The sequence below is a fragment of the Plutella xylostella genome, chromosome 25 (assembly GCF_932276165.1).
Source record: "Plutella xylostella chromosome 25, ilPluXylo3.1, whole genome shotgun sequence".
NCBI lineage: Eukaryota > Metazoa > Arthropoda > Insecta > Lepidoptera > Plutellidae > Plutella > Plutella xylostella.
In genome coordinates this window covers 563,943-584,035 of record NC_064005.1, presented here as the reverse complement: position 1 = coordinate 584,035, position 20,093 = coordinate 563,943, and the positions used below count along the sequence as shown (strand labels likewise).

Genomic DNA, 20,093 nt, shown 5'->3' with positions numbered 1-20,093 from the left:
TTATAAGTTACCGCAAGATTATAAACTAAATCGGCTTACCAAGGTGAACTTGGTAATTTTAATGTCATCTTCGTCATGGGAATGAAGTCATCGTCTTTTAAGTTCCACATGCTACCAAAGTACTTAAACCTCCTCCCTCTACCCTCCAATACGAGTAAATATAGGCTAATGCATTGTTGAACATGTAGGTACTTACATTGCTGTTGACGCATTATTGCCTCACGTTTCCAAAACTATTTCATTCCAAAACAGTTATTACCACCCTAAGAAACATCTATCCTGAATGCTTTGAAAGGTTGTCTTGAAAAAATCGTTTTTAGTGATAAGACCGCCTTTTTTGTACCTATGTGTTTGTATTTAAGCTTTGTATAATCTATTCTTGTGTACAAATAAAGAATATTCTATCTATCAATCTTTGTTAACCTATGAACGTATATTTCAGTACACATTAGGAAAGTCCGGCGGCGACTGGCTAGGGTCGGAAGACGACCCCCTGCAGGGGTTCGCGTGGCGCGGCGGGTCCGAGCGCGAGACCACGGGCCTGCTGCTGTGGTCGCAGCCGTTCAAGGCCACTCTGCCTAGTGGGGAGAAGGTAAGGCCTATGAGTAGCTCCTTCGCATCTCCAAACTTACTTTGGGATAGACAAAGAGAAATGCCATCTGCCACACACTAGGATCAAGATACCTACAACTTAGGATTTAGATTTCATTATAAGTATCCTCCTCTACCTATCTCGGTATCTCTAGGACCTGACCCGCCAGAGCCGTAGGACATTATACTTTGCACAGAAAAATTGTCCATCGGACATCAATCACATCATCAAAACTAGTGTTGCCCAAATTCAGTCTTGGTCTTGCAGTCTTGGTCTTGTTCTTGCGTTTTTGCAAGACCAAGACCAAGAACAAGACCGCGTATTTTTAGCAAGACCAAGACCAAGACTGACCGTGCAAGACTTGAGCAAGAACAAGACATAGCCTGCAAGACTCTTGCGTCTTGCAGAGCGCTATTTCACTGAGTAGTTAGGTGTAACAGTTCGGTGTATAGGTAAGTACGCTTAGGAATTCTATGAGATGCAAAAAACTGTATCAAAGAAAATGAAAAACTGGACCTATGCGCATTACGACTAATACCATAAACATAGCGAATAAAAAAATATCTATTAAAATCAAAAAGTAAACTTTAATAAATAGTAATAGACTAATAGGTAATTGCAAGACTTGCAAGACTCTTGCTGCAAGACCAAGACCAAGACCAAGACTGGGAGCGCAAGACCAAGACCAAGACCAAGACCAGGTGTATTGGCGCAAGACCAAGACCAAGACCAAGACCAGGTGTATTGGCGCAAGACCAAGACCAAGACTGGCTAAGTCTCGTCTTGTTCTTGCATTTGGGCAACACTAATCAAAACCATGCGGACGATTTAGTGGGGACAATGTAGCAATAGCAAGTTGGTAGAGCGAGTATAATATCGACATATCGTGCGATCGATTTTTGTTGGATGACGTCATCATTACCCTATCATCCCCAGGTGGTGATCCTGCTGATGGACACTCAAGGCACGTTCGACAGCGAGTCCACGGTGCGCGACAACGCGACGGTGTTCGCGCTCAGCACCATGCTGTCCTCCACGCAGATCTACAACCTGTCGCAGAACCTGGAGGAAGATGACTTGCAGCATTTACAGGTGAGGAATTTATACTTGGCAGATTGATGATGATATGACCATTTAATAAAAACCTTCCGATTGATTTGTGCAATGCCGACTGCAGCTGGTTTTCGTATCATCGCCTAGCCTACCTTAATACGTTGGTTGTTGTAGTGACTCAAATCGGTTTACCTGCCTATCTAGGTAGTTAAGGTACCTAAACTATACCTACCTGCTATTCCACAGGGACACAGAATAGAAGGTTTGGGTGGACCTTCATTTGTCCTCCAAAGAAGTCAGGAAGCATTCTATAGCATATGTCCAATTCTCCCACAACAGCACTCCTATTTCTGTCTCTACCAACACACACCTACCTACCTACAGAATATGGAGACATAGTTAATGTTTAAATTTTACAACAAAGATGTCAGCAAATTAACCGTCGCAACTCGCCAGTTGTTCACAGACTACGGGCGGCTAGCGGCCGACAGCTCAAAGGGCGGGAAGCCCTTCCAGAAGCTGCAGTTCCTGATCCGGGACTGGAGCTACCCCTACGAGTACCCGTATGGAGCCGATGGCGGGGAGAAACTGCTGAAGAAGAGGCTTGAGGTGAGGGGAATTTTCCCGTTTAAGGGGGTCGATCGAATTTAGAGTCTCAAATACCCACAAGCATCTAGAAAACACTATAACACCCCCTTATTCATAAAAAAGTTATACCTACAACGTTTTAGCTAATGAACTGTTTTGTTCCACTCTGTCAAAGAACAAATTGTTTAACAGCTAAAACGTTATGTACTTCTCTATGAATAAGGGGGTAAAGGTTTTTTTTGTAACTAATGCTGCAATACCTGATCAAGTAGGTACTTAGGCCTCGCTTTCGAGAGGCTGTCCGGTGGAAAAAGGAGACCTGATACACCGTATAGAGCTTTGAGAAGATCCTTGTAGGCGGAAATGAAGAACGCACATAACTTACATTAGAATGCGTGGTAAATTAGATTTTTAACCTTACGCTTCTCATGGGAGTAACAGGACTAAAATACCTCTAGCCGATCCCACATTTTTCTGCCGATTCTGATGCTGACGGTCCACCCGCAGGTGCACTCCGGGCAGCACGAGCAGCTGCAGGCGCTGCGGGAGCACATCGCGTCGTGCTTCGAGGAGCTGAGCTGCTTCCTGCTGCCGCACCCCGGCATGAGGGTCGCCACCGACCCGGAGTTCACTGGAAAACTTAGTGGTGAGTTGGTTTGGTATACCTATAGAGAGGTATGGTCCTCCCATCGATAACTGCGGTAAACCTATAGGTTACAAGATTCGAGTTGGCTAATATGTTCAAAGTATAAGGGCTTCGATCCTAACAAGGAAGGTTATTACACCCTGCAGGTACTATATAGTTATTATTCTGTGACCATTATCGTCAAATGTCTAGTGCTGGCCACAGCTCTCATTAGGAGCGCCACAACACTCTACATATAGCCTAAAGTCAACTTGAATGCTTAAAACTACTCCACCAACACAAAAAGCCTTCCTTACCCCTGAAACCCTTCCAGACATAGACACCGATTTCAAGAGCCACCTCCGCCAGCTGGTCCCGCTCCTCCTGTCTCCTGCCAGCCTGGTGCCCAAGCGCATCGAGGGCGAGCGCGTGCTGGCCAAGAACCTGCTGCTGTACTTCAAGCCATTCATAATGCCTTATATGTTTGTAATTAGGGGCGCCACAACAATCTGCATACCCTCGACCTTATATTTACTTCGAAAAAGTCATCTTGGATGCTTAAATCTCCTCCACCAGTTCTCCCAACCTCATCACCTTCCTTCCAGACATAGACACTGACTTCAAGAGCCACCTCCGCCAGCTGGTCCCGCTCCTGCTATCTCCTGGCAGCCTGGTGCCCAAGCGGATCGAAGGCGAGCGCGTGCTGGCCAAGAACCTGCTGCTGTACTTTAAGGCATACATGAACGTGTTTAATGGGAGCGAACTGCCGGAACCTAAGTCTATTTTGGCGGTAAGAAATGCAATAGGTACCTAGTACCTATCCTATTCTTCTATTCTATTCTCTGTGGGGGTGTAGGTATCTGCAAGGACAGAGCCAGGGCTCTCTTGAATGGAACCTTTGTGCATATCCATTAGTACCTATACACTGCTATGCGATCTAACCTATATGTAATATGTATACCTAAGTAAAGAATCAATAGAAGTGTGCTTTACATTTTGAACTGATAGCAAAAATACAAATATTTATGAACCTACTTTACCTAGCGCTAGTGCATATTATTATATCAATCTAGATAGGTGAATCTTTACCAGCTTAGCCTATATATGCATTATATAGCTTAGGATAATAAAGTAGCGTATCGGTCTGATTTCAGGCAACAGCTGAAGCGAATAACTTGTCGGCAGTGGCGGCGGCTAAAGATGTGTACGACAGTCTCATGGACGAAAAGTGTGGAGGTAAACAACTTGGCCAATTAAATCTAAAATTTGCATTCAAAGGGAATGTTTACAAAACTGATACAATCGCGTTTAAAGTGACCTTTAACTCGGCATTTAATTTATACTGTTGTATCATGCCAACTGTCGAGTAGACCACGACCCTCATAAGGAACCACCAGACTTCGAAGAGGTTAGGAGAGCCATCATGAGGCTTAAAAATCATAAGTCCCCTGGTATCGATAATATTGCTGGAGAGCTTTGGAAGTATGGTGGGGGAGCAATGCAATCTCGATTGTACGAATTAATTCGTAGGATCTGGGAGGAAGAGCAACAACCTATGGAGTGGAATGTTGGCATTATTTGTCCGATACACAAGAAAGGATGTAGGAAGAAATGCGGAAATTACAGAGGGATTGCGTTGCTTCCAACGGCATATAAAGTGCTCTCGTATATTATCCTCGCCCGCCTAGAACCATATGCAGAGCAAATACTCGGCGACTATCAATGTGGCTTCCGCAGAAACCGCAGCACAGTGGACCAAATGTTTCTCCTGAAACAAATTATGGAAAAACGATGGGAATACGCCCAAAGTGTCCACTGTCTCTTTGTTGACTTCGCCAAAGCCTATGATAGTATCGACCGAGAGACCCTCTACCACATACTAACATCTTACCAAGTACCGAAGAAGCTAGTAAGAATGATTAAGATAGCTACGGGAACAAGTACACTGCCGGGCAATGAAATAGTTCCACCCACAAAATGCCGACAAACACCTTAATATCTCCTAAGATATAGAACCTAGCTTCATGAATTAAAAAGTTTAATGAAATATAGTTTATTATGCAAACATTTTTAAATGCAAACTCTTTTTAATAGTGTTCTTTTCGAAGCCATGGATAAAAAAAGAAAAGAAGGAAAATTTTCGGGTTTGAAAATTTAGGAAAACGTTTGCTTCGTTTTTAGTTTTGCTTTTAATTTCATTCTTTTTTTTTGTCTTTGTGAAAGAATTATAAAATTGTAAAGTCTTACGGCTCTCGTACCCGTAAATCATGCCTGTATCACGCGAGGATTGTGCGAGAATCATCACCATGGTGAAAATGGGAACCAGCCAAAGAAATGCACCCAGAATAATGGGTGTGACTCATACTACTGTACGACGAGTGATCCAAGGGTTTAGGGAGACTGGATTAAACCTGAGAAGACCAGGTACTGGCAAGCCAAGGTGCACAACAGTCCGAAAAGATCGATTCATTGCGGAAATTATGTTAAGAAATCGACATCAAAAGGGAGTAGCCGTTCAACAACAACTTCTACAAGTTCAAAGGGAGCCAATAAGCGAGTGGACAGTCAGGAGACGTCTTGCCGAAAGAAGATTAAGCTTAACAGGCCAGCAATTGGCCCAAAACTGGAACGGCATCATAAAGTTGCCCGATTGCGATACGCTCGTGATCATACAGAATCGGGTGAGGACGAATGGGGCAGAGTGATGTTCTCAGATGAGTCACAATTTAAGCTAACCATCATGATGGAAGGAAAAGAGTATACCGACAACCAGGAGAACATTTTTCACAAGTATGTTTTGAAGAAAAAGTGGCACACGGCGGAGGCAGCGTTCACGTGTGGACGGGTATCTCTGCAGAGGGTCGAACAGCGTTAGTTCCAATCGAGAACGGAAACCTAACTGCTGTGAGATACGTCTATAAGGTCCTCTATAAACATGCCGGTCCGTTATTGGCCAATATGGGCGAGAATGCCATGTTTATGCACGATAATGCACGGGCGCACACTGCTCAAGTTGTAAATGAGTATCTTCATGACGTAGGAATCCATAAAATGGAGTGGCCAGCAAGGAGCCCCGATTTGAATCCCATTGAGCATGCTTGGGACGAGCTCGACAGACCTGTGGGAGACCGAGTTCCACCTCCAATTACACTTCGTGGCTTGAAAGACGCGCTCATCAAAGAATGGGAGAACTTCCTCAGCATATGCTGAAGAATCTGGTATTCGGCATGCCCAATCGCATAGAAGCTGTATTAAGAGCACATGGAGGAAATACCAAGTACTGAGTTATCAAAATACCACGTTTACACCTAATAAATGCATAATTAGAGATTTTGTTTTGTTTGCCAAATGCCCCGTTTTTTTAAAAACATTTAATTAAATTTTTTATTACAATATTTAAGTTTTTACATGGGAATATTCTGATGCGCAATTAAATAATCTCCAATATTGCAGAAGGCGTCATAAAGCTAACATTTTCCGTTTAGGAGTAATTTAGTGTTATATCAGTGGAACTATTTCATTGCCCGGCAGTGTAGAATGCGGGTTTGAGCTGGAGGGGGGCTAACGGACGAGTTTGAAGTCGTGACCGGACTCAAGCAGGGTGACGCCCTTTCGCCTGTTCTGTTCAATCTAGCTCTCGAACACATCATCCGAAAAGTGCTACTAATTGATGGGGGAGTAGAGTTGAACGGAAAGCACAAAATTGTAGGGTATGCCGATGACCTTGCGATCCTTGGGCAAAGTGAACGAGAAGTGGTCAAAATGACGGAGAAACTGGAGGAAGAGGGGAAAGGTGTGGGTCTCAGAATCAGCCACGAGAAAACCGAATACCTTCACATGAAACGATACAAAGACCGCTCAACAAAGCGAAAAGACTTTCACGTGAATGGTATAACTTACAAGGGTGTCGACAAGTTCAAATATCTCGGGTGCACAATGGACAACATTTCAAAAAACTAAAGCTGCTATAAATCGAAAACCATTTCGAGATTTAGCTCTCAAGGCCACAAAAAAAATGTTTTTGTATTTTTTGGATGTATCATTTTCGAGAAAATCATAAAATAGTAAAAAAGTGCTGATGACGTCATGCACCAGGTGCGATGCATTTTGATGATCAAAGCCTATAGATTTAAAAACAAAGTAACTGTCACTTTCATTTTTGATTGACGTTGACGTTTTATCGAGTCGTTGTTGTTTATTTGGGTCATTTTCATAAATTCTGTTCTGACACTTTCTGACTATTTTTTTAATTTATCATATAAAATGGTTAGTGCTTATTAAGAGATGACCTCTATTTAATATGTCCCAGAGCATGCCACCGCCTACACAGCTGAAAAAATGCTTCTGCTTATTTTTTTACATGAAAAGTACCTAGTTTATATCATAATGGTATGTGATAAAATTTCGGAGGTGATAGCCAACCTAATAAACAAATGTATTGAGAAATCTGTATATCCACCCCAACTAAAAACCGGTGTAGTAAGACCTGTACATAAAAAAGGAAAGATGAATGATTATGACAAATATAGACCCATAACACTATTACCTACAGTTGACAAAATAGTAGAAAGAATTATCAGCGACGAAATGCATAATTTTTTCAGCTGTAACAATATAATCACACAATCACAGTTTTGATTCCTAGCCAATAAAAGCACGTCGAGCTTACTCTCCCAATTCACTGACCTTGTAAACTCACATCTGGATAACAAACGCCACGTACTGGTTGTGTTCATAGACTACAGCAAGGCCTTTGACACCCTTAAGCACGAAACCTTACTAAAGAAGCTGGACAACTGTGGTATTCGCGGTCCTGTACTGAATTGGTGTAAGGAATACCTGCACGACAGAGCGTACTATGTCAAGATAGCTGATACTTACAGTAGCAAACATAAAGTAACTGTAGGCACCGCCCAAGGATCAGTACTTGGACCTCTTCATTACCTGACGTACGTAAATGATGCTCCTAATGTAGTAAAGAAGTGCACCATATTTCAATTTGCCGACGATACCTGCCTTATATCCGATCATAAGGACATTAAAACCGCAGAACAAAATCTCCAGGCTGACTTCACCAACATATGTGAATGGTCTCATGATGCAGGGCTTGTGCTTAATGCTGAAAAAACTGTTTTGCTTCATATACGCTCTAGTCACAACGTCCCGGATCCAGCAGTAGAAGTTAAACTTATAGCCCATAGCCACGACTGCCTACATAGAAAACCCAATTACTGCACATGTCCACAGATAGGTAAAAAGGACAGACAAACTTACCTTGGTGTAGTCATTGATGACCGACTAACCTGGCGTTACCACATAGATTCAGTCTGCGATAAACTACGATGTGTGATGGGTAAGCTGGGAGTGATAAGGCATAGGATCCCGTTCACAATAAGGATTAACCTGTATAAGTCACTTGTAGAATCTATTATATTGTTAGCTTGGTACTATAGAAGATGCTGAAAATAAGACACTGAGGAAGTTTGAAGTAAAATACTTTTATAAGAAACACAAACTATTCAAAAAGGAATCTAATAACAAACAGAAATCCTTAAAAGTTATTCTTGTTTTTTCTGCCATCTTGAATGAATGAATGAATGAATCGAGTGACCGGCCAGTCAATGCGAATCACAGACAATATAGAAACTAAATGAACTAAAGAACAACTTCTAGAGTAATCCGGCCAGACCTATGATGAAATAAGTAGCTTGATATTAGTAAAGAATAGCATTGGTAAATTTAAACGCTAACAGTCGGCCGTCCTGTTATTGGGAATGTCCCCATTCCCTGTCGGCCATTCGAACGCTAACTAACAAGTTCTAAATGTATGTTAACAAACTGAATGAATTAGCAAAATTAATAAAGTTATTATATCTATGCGGTGATATTAAATGCACTTAGCAATCATAATTAAAAACAAAACTCAAAGAGACTATAAGTAATTAGTAAACCATATTCCGACTGTTCGTATTGATGTACTTAATGTTGGTCTGACGCTGGTCTGCTACGCGGCAACGTTGCTAGGTGAATTTTTGGTCGGCTACACTGTATGTTCATTGTTCCTCAGAATCTGAAATAGGTACACAAATTATATATTAATAGTTGTTTTTTTTTTTGTTTATTGTTCTACTGCTGGACAGTGGCCTCCTTATTAGTGTTCTACTGCTGGACAATGGCCTCCTTATTGTTGTTCTACTGCTGGACAATGGCCTTCTTATTAGTGTTCTACTGCTGGACAATGGCCTCCTTATTAGTGTTCTACTGCTGGACAATGGCCTCGGAGCAGAATAAGTCAAATTAATTCGTACGAGTAGGTACATTAAATAGTGATTATTTGAATATTGATATGATTTTGTTTCTGATATAATTTTAAAATTTAAACATAATCTTTATTTATTTTGAGTAACATTAAAGTGAAAGAAAGTATTATTATACTTAATAAGAGTATTATAAGAAATATAGGCTCAGTTTATATATAAAATGTCACTAGTATTGTGGGCACCGCTTGTGCTTCGGCATACCAGTCACAACCCAGTGTGAGTACCGCTTGCACATCGGCATACCAACCACATATACTCGGACAACATACTTACTCTTTATCAGATAAATAGTATAGTGGGTACCGCTTGTGCTTCGGCATACCATTCACAACCCAGTGTGAGCACCGCTTGCACTTCGGCATACCAGCCACTATATACTAATTATCATTAGGTGAGCACCGCTTGTGCTTCGGCATACCATTCACAACCCTGTGTGAGCACCGCTTGCACTTCGGCATACCATTCACCTTTTATTATAACAATATTAAAGTGTGTGTATTATCATTCAGTGAGTACCGCTTGTGCTTCGGCATACCAATCACATCCTTGTGTGAGCACCGCTTGCACTTCAGCATATCATTCAACTTCATTTATCGGAACAATACTGTTCGGTCATCCATTCTCATAATATATTTATAATGCAGGTATCTTAGTATCAAAATATATTCCAATTCTTCTATTTTATATATATAATATTCTTGTATTTTTATATTTAAATCATCATTTATTATAATAACAACAGTGTGTTAAACATTTTGATTTATTAGGACAATACTGTTCAGCCATTCTCATAATATATGTATATAAAATGTAAGTTTCTTTCCATGTTCTCATAATGTATTCAAATTCTAATATTCTTGTGTCTTCATATTGAATCAACATTTTCTTTGTAATTTTATTAAAGTGTGTTAACCATCTTGATTTAATAGAGCTTTAGACAGCCATTCTCTTAATATTCCAATACATTCTTGTATTATGTGTATAAAATGTAAGTATTTTCTTTCCATATTCTTATAATGTAGGTATTCCAATCCTTTCATTTTATGTCTTATATTCTTGTGTCTCCATATTAAATCAGCCTTTTCTTTGTAATTATATTAAAGTGTTTTAACGATCTTGATTTAATAGATCAATACTGACCAGTCAGCCATTCTCATTATGTAGATTTTTATATGCATATTCTCATTTTATGATTATTCCAATTATATCTTCATATTTAAATCATCGTTTTCTTTATCATCATCATATTCATCATACAATATGTAAATATTCCTATCCTAAAACAAGAACAGGAATTAGAGTAGGAAAGTGAGAAATAAATTGTATATTAGTCGCAAGTAATGAGTTACATCCACAGCTTAATAATGTACCTAGTTAAGTACGGTATAATATTATATTATGTACTTTTTATCATAAATCGTTCTTATTACTTTTATCTATTTACAGGAAAATTAACAAATATTTTGAAATAATGATAGTTAGCCAATTACAAGTTTTCAATTGCTTGAGACACGGACAAAAAGTTAAGTGTTACGGTGGCCACGAATTAATTATGAATTATTCATATATAAATTAGTTGATGTAATGACATTCCTATTATATTGTAACATGATTACATTATAATTAGTTAAAGTTTCGTGGAATTTTATATTAATTATTTTAAATTGACTGAATCTTAAGTATTAAATTTTCTATCAAATGAATATAATATAATTAGAGTTAGTATGCATATGAGTTGTAAAATCAACAGTATAAAGATTTCAATTATCAGTTTTAACTATGAAGTTCTCAGTAAGTAGTTACATAACATGACAATATTTGTGCATATTACATGGTGCATGGTAATAATTAGCATACCATGAGAAGAGTTTACAATCAAGCATTCAGTAAGTAAATAAACACATATAAGTAGGTAAAAATATGTAGAGGTAAATACAAGTAGGTACTTATAGCTACCTTTAATTAACAGCCTTTTCAGTGTCGGCATAATTAAAGCTAGAAAATACTTAGATACCAATGGTACCTCAAGATACAGACCAAGCTTAGTTTGGTGACCGCTATCGCTACTGTATACTATTTTTTTTTAATATGTGCAAAATATGGATTAAATATCCTACCTCATTATAAATTTCATCGATGTCAGCATATTCAAAGAAAGTATAGTGCATTAATTTAACCTACTATTTTTATTTTAGATAAGTACAATAAAGACTTCTAAAAACATTTCTTTATAAGTACTTCATAGTTTTTTTTTTTGTTTCCGTCATTGTCTTCAGATTGATCTAGAGTATTTCATTCACCTTGTTATGAATAGTGGAGGACTGTTAGGTTAATTGTATTTGAAAGTAGGTTTCATCACATCATTTCTACATTTTTATGTAAAGGGTGTTTATTTTTTATTTATTTTTGTTTTATTGAATTGTTATCATTTATATATGATAAGCCCAATGGAATGAAATTTGTATGTAGGTACTATGTCAACCTCGCCTTATTATGAGGACATGGGCTTATTATGAGTTTTGAATATAGAATATTTGATTATATATAGAATAATGTCACTTTGTTTGACTTCTCCTTTTGTAGGTAAAGCCAGCAAAGTAAGATCATGTATAATTAATTCTGAACCTCTACGTCAGCTAGCCAGCGGCCTCACAAATAAACTATATATTTGAAATGTAGGAAATAAAATAGATTTGAAATATTTTGTCATTACTGCTCTCTGCGCACGCCCAAATAGTATGAGATGGGTTCTTGGCAGTTCCTACAGGGATATTTAAAGTAACTGATGTGATGACTGACTGTGCAAGAGCTTTACAGTCTATTTATAATGTCCTGAACGGAAATTGATCTGAACTAATTGTAAAATACCGTATTAAATTGATCATTACCTTCATCTAAGCACCAATCCGTTAAAAGATATAGTCAATTGCTATTTTAATTCCTAATATAATTAACTGTAACTATTCAAGAGGCAATGACATAAAGTCTTCACAAATTTGCACTCTTTACTTCCATGACTATAGTTAGACTGTATATGTAATCAGTAGTGGTGTTCCTTATTTAAATAAATTAATAACTAAATAAATAGTACCTATAGTATAGTTTTTATTTATATCTGTGTTGTTGACGTTATGTGATTCACACCAAGGTAGAGACTTAGGTATAAAGCTTCCACTATGTTTTTGTTTTTATGACGCTTCCTTATGTCTGGTAAGTAAAGTTAGTTTTCCTTTGTAGTCATCAAAATGTATAGGATTTCAACTGTCCAAAAACCAATAATATAATGGACAGAGTATAATTGAAATTTTCACACTGTAGTTTGAGTTTTAAAATTCACAAAATGTAAGCACTTTTAGATTGAAATCAATGTGAGACTGAGCATTGCTATGTATGGAAGCTGGTCAGTAGTTAGTTTTATTTATATTTTAGTATTACCAAGTTATGGAAAAACCAATAAAGAAGAGAGAGAATATTCCAGGTTTCGCAATTTGTTTGTTGTTAGACATTTGTAAGATAGTATTATGATAATGCATGGAATATAATCCTGTTTAAGTTAATCTGATAAAGATGAAGGGTTTTGCTAAGTCAAGGAATACAAATATTGTTTTCTAAAATTGCTTATAATCATAATATAAATTATTATATTTTATATATATATTTATATTTAGTATCCATCCATCCATGTACCCGTGCAGATACATCAGCTGTCCGACACCCATAACACAGGTTCTGCCTAGCTTGGGGTCGGATGGCCGTGTGTGAGATGTCCCCACATATTATTATTATCATTGCAACTATGTTGGTGTTACATTAGTTATAATTCTAAGTAAGTACATATAATTTCCATTATCATAGTCTCCGATACGAGATAACAACTTTTCCTTAAATCTCAACCAAGCGGTAGGTACTTAAAAATACAAAATATAACACTTTATAAACATTAAAGTTGTAATATACCTATGGTTATTTATATTTATTTAGCAGATCATGAATAAAGTTTTCAAAACTTAGGCATCTAGTGGTATTTACCAACAGAATAATAACATGTATTTATACTTAATGTTCTTAGACTACGGAAATAATGTTATCAGATTTAAAAGTTGTCTGAGACGTCCAGCCTTCTTAAAGGTGTTGGAAAAGACCCATATTGAAGCTAATATGGATAACAATATGTCATAAAATGGGTGATTGCATGTACATTCACTCTCACTCAGCACAAAAGGTAAACAATCTTTGTGTGTCCTTATTAATAAAAATACAATTAAACTAATTAACTAAAGCCAAAATACTTACTTTTCCACCTTTATACATATATGAAGTTGCATTGTTTGTAAAACAAATCCAAATCTGTTTGTCAAAGTCTCCCAGATTCTTAAAAGGTTAATAAGGTAGTTCACAATATATTAATAACGAAGTTTTCCGTCGTAAAAACAGCATTGATGAAGAAAAAAAACATATTGTGTATGAGTCCAAAATTAGTTTCAATAAAATGCCCAATTAGGTACTGTGGAAGTCCACAGTTTATGTTATGATTTGTTTCAAAAGGAATTATATGAATTACTAGTAGGAAAATGCTCATTATTATACATAAATATTATTTGACTGATGATACACTATGACATTATAAAATTAATAATGTTATTCAACATTGATATTTATTAATTGAGGCATTATTGTACTTGTATTAACACAATTTATTAAGTAATTATTTATTGTACCTAATGTTTTAATTATGGAGATAGCATGTGTGCATGATTTGTACATCTGTGACCAGATAGAACAGAGAGATCTCAATATTGTGCTGAACACCTGTTATTCATACATTACCTACGTTCACAAATAAAGAATTGAATAAATGGTTTAATTACGAAATCATTCATTCTATGCATTTCATGTGTATTTATGTTTCATTTCATAAATTAGTTTTTAAATTAATTCGAGTAAAAAGACACTCCAAGGCCGCTCAAGATCCGCGCCAAGCAAGAAAAAATACATTATACGTCTTGGATTTTGCGGATATTACTAATAGTATTAATTAATACTTCTGATTTGACCTGCCTGTTGCGACGTGAACATCTATGGATTACACAGAATAGACTGTGCTATTTGATCCTTTTGGACATTGTTTATATCCTGACTTGTTTAAAATACAGGTACGTACTTACTATCCACAATAATATTCTGACGCAAGAAAGTTAGTAATGTAATGCTAAACCTTTACAATAATAAATGAATGTAACATTAAAATGCAATACAGGTTTGCAGGTCATGATTAAATAGGTACTAAATGGTAATTTAATGTTCTCGACTAATCTCTGTATTTGACTTTCATATATATTACTTATATTATTAGGACATCCTTATCTTTCCTCTTAAAAGTATTTCCTAAAGAAAGAAGTTCAACAAAATTTTACAGTTTGCGAGCCAGGTCGAACGGCCTGGGTGGTATGATAACTAATAGGTATATTGGAGTATTGTTTATCTATTGTCTCAATGGTGAGGCATTCAATGTATAGTTTTAATTCATATGTTGTATTTTTTTGTTTTATCATGTATTCGATAATAAGAAAACAAATGACAGAAAATAATGTAAGCATGCGGGTAAAATAAAATTATATATCTGAGAAGTTCTAAAATAGATGATGCATGCACCTTCACTAAGGCACCAATAAAAGCATACACGCACACAAAACATTTTCGTCAACAGATAGCATACAGAAGAAAAATCAAACGCTCTTACGTACGTGTCCAACTCCAGCTGATGGAATAGAGAGAAAACTTCGCCACAGATTATGGATTTTGCATTTGTATCACTTTCTGAGTCTTTTCTTAGCCATGAAAACTCATTTTCCCAAAGTTGTGTGTACTTCTGTGTCCTTTTTCTTCGTCAAAACTTTTCAATTTTTAGATGGGGTGCTTGCGTTATTATTATCAGTACAGGATGCTTGATCGGCGTTATCATGTTTATCAATCACGTCATGACGAATGGATAAAAGTATTCCAAACAAACAAAAGCAAAGTCACAAACAAAACAAAACAAACCTCAAAACTTCTCAAAATAACTTGTCACATGTGACATTTGACGTTTGTAATGACATTAGTGGCTGCGTTCAAGATCATCCAAAGTAAATAGACGACTTTTTTTTTTTTTTTTTTGGTTTTGATTATGTGTTTTTGCCTAATTATATGAATAGTAAAAATGTGTAAAAAAAAGGGTATTTTAGCGTACTCTATTAGTGTTATAGATAGATAGATTATAGAGCACGCTTAAATGATATAGAGTAATAGAGTACAATACTCTAAAGGACGGTTTCGTCAGTTCATACTAAAATTCAGTTATTACTTGATCAATTGAATCAAAGACGCAAATAAACTTTTTGATTATTAATTATTGATTGACTTGCTACAGTTGCTACTGCTAATTCACAATAATGGGAGGAATTGCGAATTCTCCATTTTGCATTTGGGCCTAATACGCACGCGATATTTCAAATAAAGTACTGCAGCATTCACTGTTGCTGTTTGCAAGACAACGATTTTAATACATAACTACCTTATAAAGCTGTGTTTTGCACTTTTCGATATTGAAATTAATCACAATGATAAAATTTTCGCCGAATATAGCGTGATGATCGCGTTTTTACCTTTTATAACCTTATTTGGACTTTACGTGATATTAATTTCTTAAGATAGTGGTTAATGATACGTAAATTAATTTTCAGTGATCATAGAAACTGCATATTGTTATATAGATAACAATTTTCATAACTAAGCACAGAAATAAAGTCACTTACCGGTGGGCGTAGACTTACTCATCTCAATTCTGAAATGTTAGCTTGGTACTATAGAAGATGCTGAAAATAAGACACTGAGGAAGTTTGAAGTAAAATACTTTTATAAGAAACACAAACTATTCAAAAAGGAATCTAATAACAAACAGAAATCCTTAAAAGTTATTCTTGTTTTTTCTGCCATCTTGAATGAATGAATGAATGAATCGAGTGACCGGCCAGTCAATGCGAATCACAGACAATATAGAAACTAAATGAACTAAAGAACAACTTCTAGAGTAATCCGGCCAGACCTATGATGAAATAAGTAGCTTGATATTAGTAAAGAATAGCATTGGTAAATTTAAACGCTAACAATATCGTACGGTCTATCTAGCTACGGCCGAACTTTTAATACCTATCTTGATAGAATATATTCATTACAGCTACGTATTTTAAAAATGCTTATTCCACAAAAATTTTTAGAGACCTACAAAAATGACCAGTATGGCCTTTTCAAATACTGTGGTGTTTTACCAGTCCATCTCAATGTAAAATACACACTACTTAAAGATAACTTCTTTAACGAAGAATTACAACACAAAGTATCACATCCTGTCAAAACAAGAAAACAAACAAGGGGTATGCTGAAAATACCTAAAATATCAACCTTCTATGGGAAACGAACTACACAATATATCATTCCTAAACTTATAAATAACATACCATTGGATCTAAAAAAACAAATCACCATTAAAAATTTAAAAACTAAATTAAAACAAATTATTTCACAAAATAAAAATCTATGGGAAAGTCTTCATTAAAATAAAATTCACTCTGTATAACGCACCTATCTCACTAGCATCAAAGAACTATCTTGCCTTGCAAATTTCACTCGTAATGAGTGGTAATTACAGTCCATAAGGACTATTATTGCCACTTGTAAATCATAACTTGTATCATATTTTTTGTTCTCATTATTTACAACTACCTCACAAAATCAATTATTTATATTTACAACTTTGCACATAATAATTGCTAGTATGACCGTTGTAAAATAAATATTACCTAAGATCTATAAATCTGTTCCTAGGTTCTATCTTACTTATGCAATAAAATTAGTAATCAGCTACTGTCGGCTGCTTTAGTAGCTGTGCATTTTTGAACCTTGTCAAACTCACTAACTGCCTATTCATTCATTCAAACATTGACCTTTTGTTTAGTAGGTGTTTTTACAGGGTGCGGAAGTGTATGGCTGCTGAATCAGCTGGCTGTACCTTATGTCGTTATGGATTGATTTGTATACCTACCTAATAATAAGTACTTTTTTCTATTAAAATTGTAATCTAGAGGAATGACTAGTGGTCGTACAAACTGTAACAAGTTTCAGTATCACTAGGTTAAGCGAAAAATATATTGTAAACTTTTGAAATTAAATAAATAATAATAATAATAATAATAAGAAATATCAATGTCATTTGAAAATTACCCATTTGTTGGTTGGCATGTAAACAAAGTTTAAATGTCACTTGTCAGTGTCATTTATGTTTTTTTTCGAGACTAAGGCAATAGACAAAAATAAAAATTGAGCCTAATATGAGATGTCACTTCCGGTTTTAAAATAATTAACTTTAAAGTTAAAAATAACATGCAAAAATTAATGTATATACAAAATAAAAAAATACGGGTCCTCTAATTTTTTATACCCTTTCCGAATAGCTAATAAAAATATAGGGTAAAGAAAATGAAATGTTGTCCATTACAGACACAAACCGGAGGGAGGATGAAATCGACATCCGTATAGTTAACGCCCTAAGATAGTACCGCAGCCCTTCACAAGGTGTTAGTGTCCAAGTTGTTAAGCAGAAGCACTAAAATCCGGATCTACATAACTGTCATCAGGCCGGTTTTAATGTATGGGTGCGAAACTTGGACGCTAACTTTAAAGGAGGAAAATAAACTTCTAGTGGCGGAACGGAAGATATTGCGGAAGATTCTGGGGCCGACAATAGGAGAAGATGGGGAATGGAGGCAGAGGTACAATCGGGAGATTGAAAATATAGTGTCCGAGCCCAACATCATCGGAGAAATAAAATCTTCCCGACTCCGCTGGCTAGGACATGTGGAGAGGATGGGAGAGGATCGAGCCGTAAGCAAAGTATATCTTGGTCAACCTTCTGGGCGTCGCCCGGTGGGGCGGCCGAGATACCGCTGGAAGGACGAAGTCGCCAAAGACCTGAAAGAGCTAGAAGTGTCCGACTGGTCAGAATTGGCACAGAATAGAGAAGATGAAGAGAAGAGGCGCACTTTAATGTCGGAGGCCAAGATCCACTTCGGGTCGCTGAGCCAGCGGAGTAAGTGAGTAAGTAAGTAAACAAGTATCATGCCCAAGATTACGACACCTAAAATCGCTCAAGGGCGCGTCCTATTCGATCCACAATGGCTTGGCTCCCTAATTATATGCCCCTATAGGAAGGAAGAGGTACTAGAATACACAGAATCTGGCAAGCTTTCTAAACCCTACTCAGTCTAGCCCTCTCTCCCCCACAGACCTCTCAGATTTGACGTAATTTTTCCGGATTTTTTCACCATGCTATGCAGTGTGCCAACTACCTACATTGGCACACTGCACCCTATCTTAATCTCTTATTCCCTCCATCCAAATGTTGTCTGGCAGAGATCGCTTTTAGAGATAAGACCGCCTTTTGTACCCTAATGAAGTTACAAATTGATAATTTTATTATTATTTTTTGGTGTACAAATAAAGTGTAAGTACCTACATATTCTATCTATCTATAAACATTGTAGTAAAATAAATTGTCTCCCTCCACCCCCAGGCTCATACCTGGAGCCGAGCCGCGTGCGACAGGAGCACGCGCGCGCGCTGGACAAGGCGCTGCACCGCTTCCACAGCTCGCGCAAGATGGGCGGCGACGAGCTGTCACTGACCTACTGTCAGCAGCTGACCAAGGTTTGTTGGTAAATGGGGACTTTATGTAGGTACCTGCTTGGCTATGGGATACAATGATACCTATATGAATAGCCTAAGTCAGATATGGTTGTTTTAAACATAAAATATGCCACTCATGGTTCAACGGCATGCTAGAGCATATATACTTCTGAAAATGTGCGAAAAAATACCACTTCCTAGCTAAGTTTCGCTGAGCCATTTCCTCGTTTTTGGCGTACATATATCGATGGTAAACATTACCAAGAGCTGTTCTGGGGCTCTGTGACGGCCTGTCAGAATAGCGTCAGTTAATGACTATACCCGGGCCCATGCCGGGCCCCCAGCACGCGCCTCACCTATAAGTAAGTACTTACTTATTATATACTACGGGAGGCTCCTTTCCTGCACCTTACAGTAAAATGTCCGTATACAACAGGAACTAGAAGACCAACTAGCCACCTACCTCGAGCGCAACGAAGCGAAAAACATCTTCAAATTCATCGGCACGCCGGCAGTGCTCGGCTGCCTGGTGGTGCTGGGCTACCTGGTGTCGCTACTCGGGTCCACACTCGGGGTCCAGACCCTGGTTTCGACGGGCGCCGCGGCGGCGGTGGCGGCCCTAGTGCTGCTGCTCGTCTGGGTTTACGCCAGGTGAGAGAAGAAGAAATAGGACATCTTTGCTAAAAAGAACCGTTTAGGATTTGAAAACGGATGCATCTAATTTTTTAGAGCCATGTTTGTTTGGTTGTTCTGATGATAACGCCCTAAAGAAACAATATGAAAAAGGCGGACCAACTTTGCAGTCTCGTCCTGTTCGTAAGTCTGTCACTCCTTGATACTCCCATTCATTGAGTAGCCGCCATTTTTGTTTTGCTTCTTTATCTGCGCACATAACAAGTAGGGTTATAAATATTACTGAGTAGAGTTATAATCCTTTTCTTTTTGTTTGCTAACAGAACAACAGGCAGCATGCGGGAGCTCAGCGTGCAGCTGGATGAGTTCGCCAACTCCGTGAGGGAACTGGTAAGTGCCATAAATATACGAGCCTGGCCAACAATGTCTGGATAAAGGTTATAATAATGTATGTTATATGTGAGATAAAAATAATGCTGTCACTCTCATGTTTTAGACTGTGACGATTGCTTGCTAGCTGTGCTTGCTAGATATACTGAATAGATTTCAATAATTAAAAGGA

At 37.4% G+C, this 20,093-nt stretch overlaps 1 protein-coding gene and 2 long non-coding RNA genes across 3 annotated transcripts in view; 1 reads left to right on the top strand and 2 right to left on the bottom strand.

Moving 5' to 3' along the window:
• The window catches only part of LOC105381923 (atlastin), a 32,838-nt gene that overhangs the window by 11,693 nt on the left and 1,052 nt on the right, over positions 1-20,093 (top strand). Inside the window, exons 3-12 of the mRNA XM_048630369.1 lie at positions 443-592; positions 1,529-1,684; positions 2,102-2,254; positions 2,741-2,879; positions 3,193-3,340; positions 3,435-3,648; positions 4,013-4,094; positions 18,786-18,919; positions 19,335-19,549; positions 19,855-19,921. Coding sequence (XP_048486326.1) covers positions 443-592; positions 1,529-1,684; positions 2,102-2,254; positions 2,741-2,879; positions 3,193-3,340; positions 3,435-3,648; positions 4,013-4,094; positions 18,786-18,919; positions 19,335-19,549; positions 19,855-19,921 — 1,458 coding nt within the window. The remainder of the gene's footprint in view (positions 1-442; positions 593-1,528; positions 1,685-2,101; positions 2,255-2,740; positions 2,880-3,192; positions 3,341-3,434; positions 3,649-4,012; positions 4,095-18,785; positions 18,920-19,334; positions 19,550-19,854; positions 19,922-20,093) is intronic.
• LOC125490568 lies at positions 8,337-9,916 on the bottom strand. Its single transcript, XR_007267762.1, has 2 exons — positions 9,452-9,916; positions 8,337-8,928 (listed from the first exon to the last, which is right to left on the bottom strand). It is a non-coding gene; the product is annotated as an uncharacterized LOC125490568 (long non-coding RNA).
• On the bottom strand, positions 10,017-15,966 carry LOC119693747. The gene is made up of 2 exons (XR_007267763.1): positions 14,923-15,966; positions 10,017-10,455 (listed from the first exon to the last, which is right to left on the bottom strand). It is a non-coding gene; the product is annotated as an uncharacterized LOC119693747 (long non-coding RNA).